The sequence below is a fragment of the Mastacembelus armatus genome, chromosome 14 (assembly GCF_900324485.2).
Source record: "Mastacembelus armatus chromosome 14, fMasArm1.2, whole genome shotgun sequence".
NCBI lineage: Eukaryota > Metazoa > Chordata > Actinopteri > Synbranchiformes > Mastacembelidae > Mastacembelus > Mastacembelus armatus.
The window spans coordinates 9,974,373-9,988,400 of record NC_046646.1 but is presented as its reverse complement, the minus strand read 5'-3'; the positions used below and the strand labels follow the sequence as shown (position 1 = coordinate 9,988,400).

At 40.2% G+C, this 14,028-nt stretch overlaps 1 protein-coding gene across 1 annotated transcript; it reads left to right on the top strand.

The window, feature by feature from the left end:
• The first annotated feature begins 6,459 nt into the window (after window positions 1-6,459).
• On the top strand, window positions 6,460-13,907 carry cchcr1 (coiled-coil alpha-helical rod protein 1). The gene is made up of 19 exons (XM_026329436.2): window positions 6,460-6,622; window positions 6,911-7,196; window positions 7,298-7,465; window positions 7,607-7,724; window positions 7,942-8,136; window positions 8,420-8,583; window positions 8,677-8,791; window positions 8,989-9,099; window positions 9,516-9,659; window positions 9,742-9,852; window positions 10,129-10,235; window positions 10,331-10,443; window positions 10,523-10,595; window positions 10,833-10,951; window positions 11,061-11,249; window positions 12,301-12,402; window positions 12,558-12,703; window positions 12,810-12,951; window positions 13,067-13,907. The coding sequence occupies exons 1-19, from the start codon at window positions 6,553-6,555 to the stop codon at window positions 13,195-13,197; spliced, it is 2,604 nt and encodes an 867-aa protein (XP_026185221.1). The 5' UTR covers window positions 6,460-6,552; the 3' UTR covers window positions 13,198-13,907.
• Window positions 13,908-14,028: the final 121 nt, after the last annotated feature.

Genomic DNA, 14,028 nt, shown 5'->3' with positions numbered 1-14,028 from the left:
AATGCAAAATACAGAGAACCAGATTTTTTTTTTTTTTTTTTGTAGATTGGGCCACATCTTCTGGTTTGCAGGTGACACTGCTAATAAATCATTTAGGCTCTATTTGGGAATGAAAATCCTCGGTGTTCAAACAACTTGCAGTGAAATGGTTTTTATGTATCAAATTAGCAGTAAGAGGCTGTACAACGAGCATCGCCAATCACACCTGGTTACTTGTCTCTAGCTTGAGAAGCAGCCCCGGCAGTAAAAGAAAGACATACTGCTGGAGATCAGGGAGATAATATGAATTCTTAAAATGAGCAGCATTTCCTATTAAATGACACTTTCATTCGTGATATTAGAATCAAGACATTTACATACATTTGGTATTTGACATCAAATCACACGTTTCATTTAACCCACAGGAACACAGGTAAGGAAGCTTTTTAATGGCTATATCTGATATCTGGTTCTTAGAGCTTTTGTTTTACTGATTATACTGCAGACTATCGAAGCAGCTGAATACTGGACTGCAGAGTATCATTTTTCCAACTTGTGGTCTGCAATGGGACAGATGTGACTAAAAGCTTTAAGTTCCACCAGTAGGGTCATGCAATAAAACTGAAGCATCACTCGGTCAAGTTTTGACACACTGCAAGCCACAGGAAGGGGAAAACATGGGGAAAATATGCCTTGCCAATTAAATGCTTGCAACCGAATGAAATGTTCAAAAATGATGATGCTTTACGACCAGAACATGTTACTCTACTGAACAGCTTTGCACCAGACCTGGTTCTCCTCTGGTTTCCTGGAGCCAAATATCCTAATTGCCATTTGACTGCCATGATCCTACAGACCTATTTGAATGATTGCTATGCTCATGTTTCACTCCCACCATTACTATCTCTGCACCCACATCATTGACAGGCACGCAATTCAACACCAATTCACCACTAATAAAAAAATCACAGGGACAGCATTATCGATTACGTTCAGGTAACCTGGGGGGGGGGGGGGGTCCTCGCCATAAGTAGAAAGAAAGCCTAGTGTGTCAGACATCAGTCCCGGGCTCCTAATGCCCTTGTAATTCGACTGCTGTGGACCAAACCCGTTTTTGTGGGTACCTCAAATATCCCAATTTAGCAATGCGATAAAGAGGATCTAGGTCTGATGCAGAGAAGGACACCTAGTAGAAGAGAAAAGGTAGAGCTCAACGTAATGATGCTTTACAAATGAATGCGAGGATCCGGAGCTACAGAGAAAAGCAAGCCACAGCCCAGACAGCATCGACGAACTGCTGTAGTGTGTGCGCGCTGCCTCACGTTGTGACTGGGAAGCTTGTTTAATGTAGGTCTAGGACGCTGTAGCCTAATGTTGGATCAAATGGGGAGAAATTGCCGAGCCAAAGAAAAGCTCCAGCATTTTGAATCGCTGGGGGAAAGAAAAAAAATCAGTTTAAATGAAACGACTAGCCCAGATATCAGTGTGCGTCCCACGGTTAAAAAAACAAACAAAAAACAACATAAAAACAGAACCAGTAGGTTAACTCACCTGCTTTTACAGAAGCTGAGACGCGCTCCATCTCGAGATTTCCTCCATACCATGCCCGTCAGTTTCGCTATGAGACGACGGTGTTGTGTTGTGAAATATTTCTCCGGTCTCAGTATCAAACCCACAGATCTTTACTCTTATCTCCAGCGCTGCACAGTCCGTGTGCTCTGCGCATTCACGACGCCAAGGTCAGGATCGCCAACGGTTTTAATGGAGCGCCCACCATAGAGATCTCTCTACGGCGCCCACTGCCTGCGCGTTACTAGGCAACCGCCGGGATACGCCAGTGCATCACCCTCCAACAAGCGAGAAAATCCCAATTTAGAAACCATTAACTAATCACCTTAACCTCGGACAGCGATACTCACCCGCTTTCTGCAAAAGCAAAACCCATTTACCTTTGACCAGACAGGCTAAACAAGCGTGCAGGCCTGCAGGGAAAGGAGATGTGCATTTTGATTAGGCTGCATTGTATTTCACTGGGTTTATAGGCCTGTTAGTAAATTGTGACAATGTGGCAAAATGTGAACCATCCACATTGTGTTTTCCCACTGTAACATATTTTTAATTTGATTCTTAATCAACTCCTGTGCTTGAAGCATTAACGAAAACAATTTACATTTACTAATCAGACCTCTGTTTTCACGTCATTATGGGAATTGTACTTTTTAAAGCGGTGCAAAATATCCTTGACAGCTCTTAGACACCATGCCCACACTTGTTTAACAAGCAGATTGGATGAGCAATGTAAGTGCTGTGAGGCAAAATGGCCACAAGTGGCAGAAAATGAGTCTAGGACAGGAAAGTGAACTGCTTTCTTCATAAAATACTGGAGAAAAAAAAAAGAAAGAAAATTGTTGGAATGATGGTTCTATAGCCTGTGTGTTTATTTTAAGTAGGCTATTTTCATTTAGGGATTTGGGAACATTAATGCACTGTTTGTCAAACTGTCTTTCTAGGTAAGAGGACAATATGAAATGCCACACTGGATTCTGCTTCAACCATTTCAAACAGCTAAACACATACTACAGTATGAGGCAAATGCAGACAGCTGCTGACAAAGCAAACTTTTTCCCCACATATGCTTTTTTTTTAATGCCCAGTGGCCATTGCTGTAATACTGTGATTTGTGCATGTAGGCTATAGAGCACAGGGATTGTCTTTATAGTGCTTGAGAGAGATACTGCCTAGTGATGTCTGTTTCAAGCTGTGCTACCAAAGCAAGCAAAGCCTTTTACAGAAAAGATTGGCCACATTCATTGATGCTGAAGCAGGACACAACCTCGGTTTATCTTCAGAAGCTAAACATATAGGCTACAGTATAGTATAGTTTGTTTTACACCAAAGCCTAAGAGAACCATAAATATTTGACTAATTTAACTACTCTCTATACTATTTCAGAGCCACCTGCAACAAAGGCCAATGCACCTTTGAATAATGAGATTATATTTATTTATTAGTTTCAATATTAAAAACTCTTGTGTGAGTCATCTTTTCATTCAGTGTTTAGGTATACAAACTAGCATCCATAGGGCCATCTTTAAATACCATCTCTTCTATGCCTTTTTGCTCTCATGCAACCCCATATCAGCACACTGACACATCCATATTTCAGTTTGCAATATGCATTCTCTGTAGGCCTCCGGATTGGGTCCACAGCAAACATACTGGATCCCCCTTTGATCCACCAATTGTTGTGCTGCCAATACTCATCAGGTTTCTTTTCATGCTCTGTGGCAATGCTTGAGCTTGAAGTTTTGTGAGCAGTGGTTTTTCAGCTTTATGTATGCTGTCCACTGAGCTGATGCAATGTCCTTTGCAGTGTCTGGTCAGTCCATGACACACTAATTTGTACAGATGATCTCGATCCTTGTACAGAAACAAAAGTAATTTTCCTCTTTGTTTTACAAAGTTGTGTGAATATTGAATCACACTTTCCAGCACAAACAAGTGCTGCATCTGTAGTCAGTAGTCTACTGATGCTCTAGTACCATCTCCCATCTTTATAAAGGCTGCCAATTCTCCCTGGCTGTTCATGCTATTTCCATGTGGAGCCATGTTGCACTGGACACAACCCAGACCAAAACTGAGAAAACTGGAAATCACATTTATAACCTTGTTCATGCCTTAATTGGAGCACAGCTAAACTCACATTTATTGTAGTGTTCACAAGTGTACCCACTTTTCCTGCAGCGTGCTTTGGGGCCCTACTCTAAAAAATATTGTCCCATGGCACAATTTTGAATAATTTAACATTTAGTCTCTTAGTATTGCTGTATTTTGGAAATAGATCACGTGCTACTGGGGATTATTACCTTCCTGTAGGCAAGTTCGATGATGGATTCCAGGTCACATGGGATTTTAGGTGAGTAATATGGATCAACAAATACTAAGCATCTTAAAAGGATGAGTTCTGTGCTGTGGACTAAACCAGTAATATCCCTGTGGCATATAAATAATCCAGAAAGTTCATGTTGAAAGGATGATTTTTAATTAAAGACAATTTTCAGTCCAGAAATCTGCAGTCATGGACAGTTTCTAAACATGAACCCTAAGTGTGAGCTGAATCAGCTTGATTAGGGACAAAGATAAAACAGCTTCCATGGCCATGGGTGTGCCAGGATATTTTGTGTCATTTAGTAAGGATAAAAGAACATTTCTGTTTGCCTTTCTCAATGAAATTATTCTCAACAAAAAATGAATGTTGATCTGTCAGTCGCCATGTATATTAGTTATGCATGTCTATAGTACTTGTCCTATATGTATCAAAAACAATTGTGCCTATGCAGGGTTCAATCTGCCAAGGACCCCACCATCTCATAAATGCACAACTGGCAAAATACCACATAACTGTCCTACATGGCTTCTGCAGGCACAAGCAAATAAGTGAAATTAGCACCATGATCACTGGTGAGAGCAGAATGACTGGGCTCACAGTTCTGGGTAAGGACCTCAGGTGCCTGGTAGCAGAACTGCTTCTCCCTTGAATTGAAAGCATTCAGTTGTGCTGTGTTGGGAATCTGATAAACATCCTTCCCATGTGGAGGTATTCTGAGCACGTCCACCTGGGAGGAGACCTTGGGGCAACGTAATGAAGGGATACATATCACATCTGGCCTGGTAGGTCCTCAGATACTTCAGGAGGAGTGGGAGGAAATGGATGAGGAAAGGGGTGTCTGTGCTATTGTTTCTGCTATGGTTTCATCCTGAACCCAGACCTAATGCCCTTCTAAACATTGTTGGTCAGAATTCACCAACCTGTCTCTATCTGTTCATCTGTTTCAAAATAATCTTTTTAGCGATCATTTGTATGTTTTAAGTACAATACTGTTGTTCTTTACAACTTACGGAAGCATCTGCCGTGTGCTAGGAGAATACAGGCCCAGCATGACCAAAAAATGCACAGCATTCCCATCATTTTCCACTACAATCTTTAATATTGTGCTAACATTCCTTGTGTTCTTTCTTGAGGTCTTTATAGCCATTTTGTCTATCAGTTAATTTGCTTTACATGTTATTATACAGTATGTATGTTGTAGGTTTGATCAACATTCTATGTGTAATAATTTATGCAAATGAGTCAAACTAAAATCTTTGTTTCTTGAATATATGGATTAGATTAGATTAGATTAGATTAGATTAGATTAGATTAGATTAGATTATATGAAACTTTATTGAACACCTGGGGGAGAGTCATGGTAGCTGTAGAAAAAATGATATACACTGTAGGTAAAAGCAAACAGAAACAGCTGCTGAAGAAAATTAACGCAACAGGATATATAGAAATGTGGTGGCTATGGTGAATATGGGCTTTTGAATAGTCTACTGCTAATCATATAACAAGCAATAGATGCAGTTCTTCATTTTAAGGTTATTTCCATAGATTTCAGGCTCAAATGCAGTGTGTGCAAAATGTGCATCACTGCAGACTGTGGAAAGTATGTACTAAGATATCTGTCACAAAATGCAAATGTAATGTAAATTATTCATATACTGATAATTATACAGCTGGGGGTAACATATTTAAGGATGTGCCTTGAGACAAAAAAAAAGGTTGCATAACAGAGTTATCACTAAGGAGATGCTATTTAAACCTGCACTTACTATCCTTTCTGCATCATATCTGTACACTGCATGCTCTCTCTTCTCCCAGGACTGCGGGTAAAGCCTATATGAAGAAACTAAGGTGATTGGAGTCCCAGGCAAAAAACAAATTACTCAGTGTCAGTTTCCCACATCATGTGCATTTAAAGAGCTCCTTTCCCCCTAATTATCACAGTAATAGCCTATATCTTTCTATAACCACATAGCTGAATAAAAAAGTCTCATCTTTTGAATGATAAAGCCATAATGTCCACTCCCCGCATTTAATTTGACATAGGCTATAAAACTGTATTGGGCAAAACAGAATGCCTTTATTTATCATTGCCGGAGTTTACTACACTAATAGGTAATCAGATGTCAGAAATCGATTTCATGTGGTATATTTTGTTCTTTCCACTGTGATTTAGCTACCGACCAGTATATATTGTTCATTGTCAGTATCAAACGCTAAAACATGTTGTGTAATTCACCTTGCCCTGAAGTATAGCCTCTTTAACAGGCCCAGCTAATATGTATAATTAGCACCAAGGCGAGATTTAATGGCAGCCCAAGAGCACCCCGCTAGACATCACTCAGGGAAAAGGAATAACAAAGTACTCTCAGGTTCCTTCCACTCTCCCGTGATGCACTGCGCGGCTGTAAAATGTAGTACTTATATTTGATCATTTATCTAAGTCATGGCAGTTCGTAAACATACACACGGGATCCTGCACGTATTTGTAATTTTACAGATGTGTCGCTTGAGCATTAATCGCTGACTCGCCAAAGCAGCTAAAGTTGAGAGGTCGTCGTGTTGCCGTTTTCACCCGTAACTATGGTAACAACGAATCACGTGTTTCGCGGGAGACGTTAAAAAAAAAGCTCTCAAACAGTGGCGGACCTGTGGACTTTTCCTGTTTGGGGTTTTCTCTATTAAAGATGGAAAAACGTAACTTTGGAAAAGACAAGCTCATAGCACCCACTGACTTCACCTCACCAGCCGTTTCATGTAAGTTGTTTCTTCTAGTTAGTCGCATTTTTAGTTGACATTTTCTCGTAACTTCAAGCTAACTAGCTAACTTTAAGGTCGGGCTGCAGCATAGGTTATACCAACTAGTTAACTAACAGTGTCATGTAACTTAGCACACACATCTAGTTAGCGTGTCAGCTCTAGTGTTAACGAATAATTTTTGGTTGAACTTTAGGGGAGAGGTTGTCGTCTTAAACTTCAGGCACAGCTAGAATCGCTAGCTAACCCATTCAGACACGTAGTTAAAATTAGTTTCTTGTTATGTAGACAAAATCCAGGATGATCTGGTACCCCCCTCGCATTTTGCAATGAGTGGTCCGTCTGCTGGAGCACACAGAGGTGCTACAGTCTCAGGGACAGCGTCACCCATTTCGTGGATAAACCCAAGCATAACATCAGCAGATCCCATTCCTTCCAATCCATGGCTGGCTATCACACAGGCCCAACAGGAAATCTTGGAGCTGAGGAAGGAAAATCAGAGAATAATGATGTTACAAGGGGACAGAATAAAAGGAAGAATCCCTGTGGATCACCAATCACACCATCGGGCAAGGTATCACAGTATATTTTATTGGGTTAGAAATATTATGATTGTCTTGAGGTGTGTTGAGGGCCATATTTGGTGCAATAAGAGCTCCTCTTACTGATAAACAGATCTGCAGAGAGAGGTGAGCAGTGGCACAGATGGGAGTCAGAGTGGTATCTAGAGACAGAGAAACACAAGACTGAGGCTGCGAGGTTGAAGGGACAGGTGGAGGCACTGAAGGAGAGTGCAGAAAGGCACAGAGAAGAGATGAGAGACCTAGAGAGCACCCTTAACAGGTAAGAGATATGCTAATGTTATACAGTTGAGTCATTCTGAGGTTTAGTCTGACATTCTCCACAAAACTGAACATTTCACAGATTACTGATGAATCATTTTGAACACGTTTAACATGGCATAATCTTTTTTTTTTATGATAGACAGAGCCATGAGTTGGAAGCAATGCGTGGAGAGCTATGTAAGGCTAATACTGAACTCAGCCAAATCAGACAGGAGCTCATTCACAGCAGTGCACAGAAGGAGAAAATAAGCTCACAGGTATTGCTGTTTACTGACAAAACATTTCATTGTGACACTGAAATTGACAATGATCACCTGAGAGTTACTGTTGTCTTGTAACTCATTTTGGAAGTTTGGAGTGTGATGTTTTAGTACACTCTTGCCTTAATAATATCTTATAGCTTTAATTGAGCAAGTGTCACTTTGATTAGTTTTACATATTAATATATATGTTTAACATTTCTGTTTCTTGCAGCTTGAAAGACTAAAGAGTGAGTCTGGTGAGGAAATTGCAAGGCTGAGGAGATATGTAGAGAAGAGCAAAGAGGAAGCCCAGGAGTTGGCTCTAAAGGCTGAAATGAGTAGGTTACAGGCTGAGGAGGCGGCCAAACAGCAGACTCTTAGACTGTCAGAACAACTGGAAGAAATGCAGAGGAGGCAGGAAGTGGAGGTGTGTGTGCATGGAAATTTAAATCATCACAAACCTTGTACACACTGATTTGGGTGATGTCTTGTCAGCTCAAGACCCTGCATCCAATAACCAGTGTCAACAGGCATTTGCTCAGCTGAAGTATTCCAGAGTTGAACACTGAGCACATACCATAGTGCTTTTCTGTAATTGACCTTCCTCACAAGACAAGCAATGAAAAGAGGGGCTATTCCTTGGGGATCAAAATGGTATTACATCATAATTTTTATGTGTCTTAAAATTGTTTGCCTCTTTTCACTTTCAGCTGCAGCAGTTGAACACTTCCCATTGTGCTGAGTTAAGTGCAGCAAGAAAAGCAGAAAGTGAACTAAAGGACAAACTTCAATCAATGACCTCTGAGGTGCTGCAACTTAAAAGTACTCTGATGGAGGCATCTACAGAGAGAGATAAGCTTAAAGAACATTTAAGGTGCCACATTCAAACTAAAATTAAAGAAAGCTTAAGATCTAGAGTGCTTTGTAGTCAGCTTCACTAATTTCCTTTTTAATGTCTATTTTTCAGCCAAATGGGACAAGCTTTTGAGGCACAATCTGTAACACTGCACAGCCTCAGAAATTATATTGGCCAGCATGCCCCAGAGAAAGGAGAGAAGGAACGATTAACTGAAGCTGTTGAGGTGGAGACAGTACAAATAATATTGATTGCAAGCGGTCTACTGTAAATTAGCTGGATTGGAAAACATTTTAAAATGTTATTTTCATGAGGAATAATAAAAAAAAAAAACTGTGGACCAAATGAGTATTACATTTCCATGCATATTATAATAATATAGCCGAATATGTGTACATTTGTCTCTACTTGTACATTTTTTAGAAGCTGAACAAAGAGAAAGCAGCTCTTCAGAAGACCACAGAGCTTTTGACAGTTAGACTTAACTCTGTGAATGAGATACTCGCACTCCAAGAAGAGAAAATGATGAAGAAGGTGGGTGTATGTTATTCACAGTGCGTGCTACCAGCCTAAGAAATAGTCTAAAATGTGGATGCACCTGACAGATCACTCACACCAACTGTTTTTCAAGCATACCGCAGGGTTTAAGACTGATGAATCATCTGTAATGAAACACCAGCTCCAGACAGGGCAACAAAGCCCTAATGAAAGTGAAGTGTTCTGTATGTACAACATGATTGTGTGGGTGATATATAAAACATATAATGATAACAGAAACTATTTCAAAGGCTATTCATAAATTAAAATGTTAATAAATGAAAAAAAACATTTAAAAAACTTTACTATGCTTTGGAAAACATCAGTTTGTGGGCAATCATTATCCATTCTCATATGGCGCATTTGCAGAAGCTGTATGTGTGTACATTTAACATACATTTATGTTTTATTAGAGCTCAACAGACCCACTTGTGAAGAATGGATCTGAGGGCCTTCAAGTTCTTCAGCTGTGGAGAGAGAAAGTGTTCAAATTATGCATCCAGCTTCGCTCAAAGGACATTGAACTAAGAGGAGAAAAGAATAAACTTCTTTCACAAGTATGAGAACAGTGATCTATGAGTAGACCACAGAGCAATCATGTCCAGTGTTTCTAAAGTGTGGTACTTTTCTGTTTTTTAGGTCAGAGGTATGGAACAACAGCTTCAGCAAGAGCAGCACCGGGCTAGTTTGCTCCAGCACAGCCTAGACGACAAGATAGCTGAGCTGGACCTGGAGAGAGTGGAAAAGGAGGTTAGTAGCGTTAGTGCCACAGCAGGTCATGTGATTTAGGTGGCTGTCTAAAATTCTGTAATATGCAATAAATTTGGTGTTCTTTGGGAAAGTGATAAACCCTTGTACTTTTTTACCACAACACAGGATGCTGACTATATGAAAACCTGGCTAGGTTCTAATAGGATTTGAGGTTTTAAGAACAGCTGCTGAGCATGAAGACATTCTCAAAAGTGAGCCTCACAACAGATTTGTGTAAAGTGCTCTATTATTATATATGTGTGTTTTTCTGTCCAGACACTGAAACAGGACTTGGCCCAGGCTGACAAGGAAAAGTCCCAAGTGAAGTCATGGAGTCAGAACGCAGAAGATGAACTTAAAACCCTAACAGAGGCAGTGCGTAGGTAAAACAAATTAGTACAATAGAAGAAATTGCTATCGATGTTGAAAATATTCATCACAGACAGCACTTAATTTGCATTTTGGCTGTGCCTCACAGGTTCAGTCTGGTGTTTGAAAACAAGGTGGCAGAAGTTGATGCAGCTCAAATGAGGCTCAGCACTTTTACTCAGAGACTAACTTTTGCTAAAAGACAAGTGGAGACAATCGAAGGTGTGACCATACCGGAAGCTGATTGCAGTGCTTCAGTTAAGTGATTATGGATCAGCATCACAGTGTTCTTGCTTTACAGGTTTATTCTTAAGGAGGGTGGCTCTGCAAAAAGTCCAGCAAGCCAGTAAACAGACAGAACAGGCAGTGGACAGGTAGAGTATGATTGTTCATTATTTTTACATTTTCTAAATGATAAATGCATCTTCATATCAAATTCAACTACCAAAAATATAAATATATCACAGATGTATGCAAAGCCAGATAGTGGCTTTCTGGCTGTTAAAAGATTAGCTTGCTTTGTTTTTCCTGTGTGCAGTTGCTTGTCTATCGCTCTGCTTGACTTTCTGTTCTTTTACTGGCTCTGTTATCTTGTCTGTGTTGCCCTACAGCATCACACACCTCCAGACAGAGCTTAGTTTGGCATGTGAAGAGAGAAACAAGCTCACACAGGAGCTCAAAAGAACCCCAGAGCTCATCAAGAAATCTCTGGCTGATCTGAGAGAACAATGTAAACGTCCTTGCAACTCACAACTTACTTTAACAAATTATCTGTTGATTTGTTTGATATAGTGTTTGGCAGTGTATGTGCCTCGGTTCATGTTGTACATTCTCCTCAGATGAAAGCAAACTAAAGCAGCAGCAGCAGGAACTGGAGCAGAGGTCAATGGAGGTCCAGCAGGCTGTGGCTGGCAGAGAGGAGATGGAGCAGAGCCTACACCAGGTCCAAGCCCAGCTGGAGGAGAGCAAGGTCAATCTGGAGAAACTCTGCTCTGAGTTGCTCATCCAGCAGGAGCACAGTGAGCGTGGTACGCAGCAGCTACATTAAACTGCACGACTGCAAACTAAGCACTCCTGCACATTTTCCAGAAAAGTCCTTCATTACAGTCTCCTTACACTGCCTTGTTAGCTTCACTGGACCAACTGGGGATTAGATGAGATTCTCAAGAGCACCTTGACTTTAGTTCAGGCTCAGTTACTAAATTTCATCCTGGCCACTTAAGAAACTCTTTTAACCTTTGTTAGCTGATATATTTGTATTTTGGCCACTTGAGGCCAGAGAAAAAGAGGGAATATAAAACTGACATGAACTTTTAGGTTGATATGGCAAACTTATTAGCAGTCCAGCAGATATGGAACATTAGCATTCAGTTGGGGTTTTGTTTTGGCCTGCCTGATGAATGCATATCCCATATTAACTCCTAACATTAGCCCTGTTTTTAGACTCCATCCTCCTGATGTTATGTATCTGTCTGTTGTTGCTTCAAAATGTACCACTCACTAACCTTGTACATCTGATGCTGGCCATGTAGTGTAGAGTCTGTTTTAGTGTTTTCAAGCTTTTTTTTTTTTTTGTTGAAAGCAGCTGCCTGCCACAGAAAACAACACTATGAGAGTAAACCAAACCAGTAAAGTTGCAAGGCAGAAAAATAAACGATCTTAGAGTTGCTATAAATCTTCGTAACTGTTAAGTTGGGGATATTATTCTTTGTGGTTTTCTCACTGTAATCGACTCTTTTTTTATATAGACTTTAATGATGCAGACATCAAATTCACATGGTTTGATTTTATTTTCCTTAAATGCAAAGTCTTAAAATCCTTCACATTATATTCCACTACCTCTAATGGGCAAAAGATCAACAAATGTTTGCTTCTAGATATATATTCAGAAACTAATAATTGATGAATCAGGAACTGATTAAATTATCTTTTTTTTGTGGAGATTTTGTTTATGAATATTTACTAGCATGCAATTAAAAATCCAGTTTATCTGCTGATGTGCATACCAGGCGTTAGACTCTGTTCTTTGGTGTGTGAGACAGTGAATGGAGGAACAGTGCATTTATTGTTCCTCTTTAGCCCTGCAGGAAAGAGTGTCTGAGATTGAGGACCGCTGTGCTGAGAAGCTGAGAGAGATGGAGGTTCACGTCAATACAGCCAGGAGAGAGCACACCAAAGCAGGTAGCAGGATTAGCACCAGCCATCAGCAGCCTAACACAGGGGGTTGAAGTCATATCTGTACTGCAGACTGTGATCTAATATGATTTGAATTTGTTTACACTGTATATAGCAGCATTTCCCAGTGGCTTTTGTTGAGTCTGTCTTGTCTCTTGCAGTTATGACTTTGCGTCAGTTTGAGAGAGAGGCTGCAAGAAAACAGGATGAAATGAGAGAAAGTCAACATTTGGGAAAACAACATAGAAAGAAGGAAGTCCAGAATAAACAACTGAAGGAGACGAAGAAGGACAAAAGCCAACTGCTGGTAAGATGTTTTTTTTTGTTTTGTTTTTTTTTTAAATGTAAAAGACAGTTTAAAAACTGGCTGTTAATTTCTTCTGATGACCTCCTGTGACCTGAATCTGTTCCAGGCCTCTGTGGATGAGCGAGGGCTGATAAGTGAGTACACAAGAGTTCACACAGCACCTCTACAAAGCTTTGCTGCTTCCAGCCAACAACAAACATTGTCAGAGAGGAGCTGCTCTATGGGAGCAAAGGTCCAGCTACCTGCAGGTGATAAGAAGTGTCCTGACTCCTCATGTGTCTGTCACTTTTTAAGGTCCTAACATGTACTGTCTGTACTACACACATGACTAATCTCACCAGTGTCCTGTCTGTATCTTTTCAGAGAGCCTCCTGTCTGTTTTGGAGGAGCTCCACACACTCAGTGCTGCAGTGGTAAACAGCTCTGAGGACTCTGCAGAGGAGGAAGGGCAGAATGACAGTATGGGACCACCTGCTGACAGTCTGCACAGCTGATACCCGAAGATGAGTCACTAGAGGCAGTCAAAACACCTTTAATTAGTACAAAAGGTGGGCAGTGTTGATGCTTTAGGAGCCAATAAAACACAGCCAGTGGAAACTATCTGAGCCACACTAAAGAAAACCATGCAAGTCATTGCTTCTGAGTCTAAATCAAGAATAATAGTGCAGCCACAAATTCAACACAAATAAAAATTCAACTTTACAATATTTTTTCAATACTTCGCTGGATCTATCTCCATAATGACATGTAACAAAAACTGGGAAAATACTGGAAGAACATTGATTGATGAAGTACATGTATAGTAAAACAAGTCGACAGGTTGTACTGTACAAATTGCCAGAAGTGTGTTCAAAACCCACACAAAGAAAAGCCAAAGCAACATTTGCTATCAGTTTTGCAGTAAGATTTTTGCAATAAGAATTTAAAGGATCAGCTGAGGAAGTTACATTTGCGAAGCAGATTGAAATGTGATTGGTGTAGTTGCCCTGTTTTTCTTCATATTACACATGAACAGTTGGGAAGATGTGTATGGTTTCATAATGAAAAAAATCAATATTTTCTATTTAAAGTTCCTTTGTAGAAGGCAGTCTTAAAATGACTTTGCAATCATAGGAGGGACGATGATAAACATCATGATGAAGCAGATAATTGTGCTATTTGTCACATTGTCACAAGTGCTAATAAATTTTGCAATAGTTGGAAATATCGAGCCTCTGGGTAAAACATCTCATGAAGAACCACGGGAGAGTGAAAACACTTAAAGTCTAGACTTTTCTACCTTATTTTCTAAGAGCGTCAAAAATAATTTGCAGGGCCACACTCAT

Excerpts from the sequence above, each read along its gene's own strand:
- cchcr1 (XM_026329436.2), top strand. The coding sequence starts at position 6,553 with ATGGAAAAACGTAACTTTGGAAAAGACAAGCTCATAGCACCCACTGAC. Across the intron at positions 9,853-10,128 it reads TGGAGAGAGTGGAAAAGGAG|ACACTGAAACAGGACTTGGC; the intron begins GTTAGTAGCGTT and ends TTTTCTGTCCAG. Across the intron at positions 12,952-13,066 it reads AAAGGTCCAGCTACCTGCAG|AGAGCCTCCTGTCTGTTTTG; the intron begins GTGATAAGAAGT and ends GTATCTTTTCAG.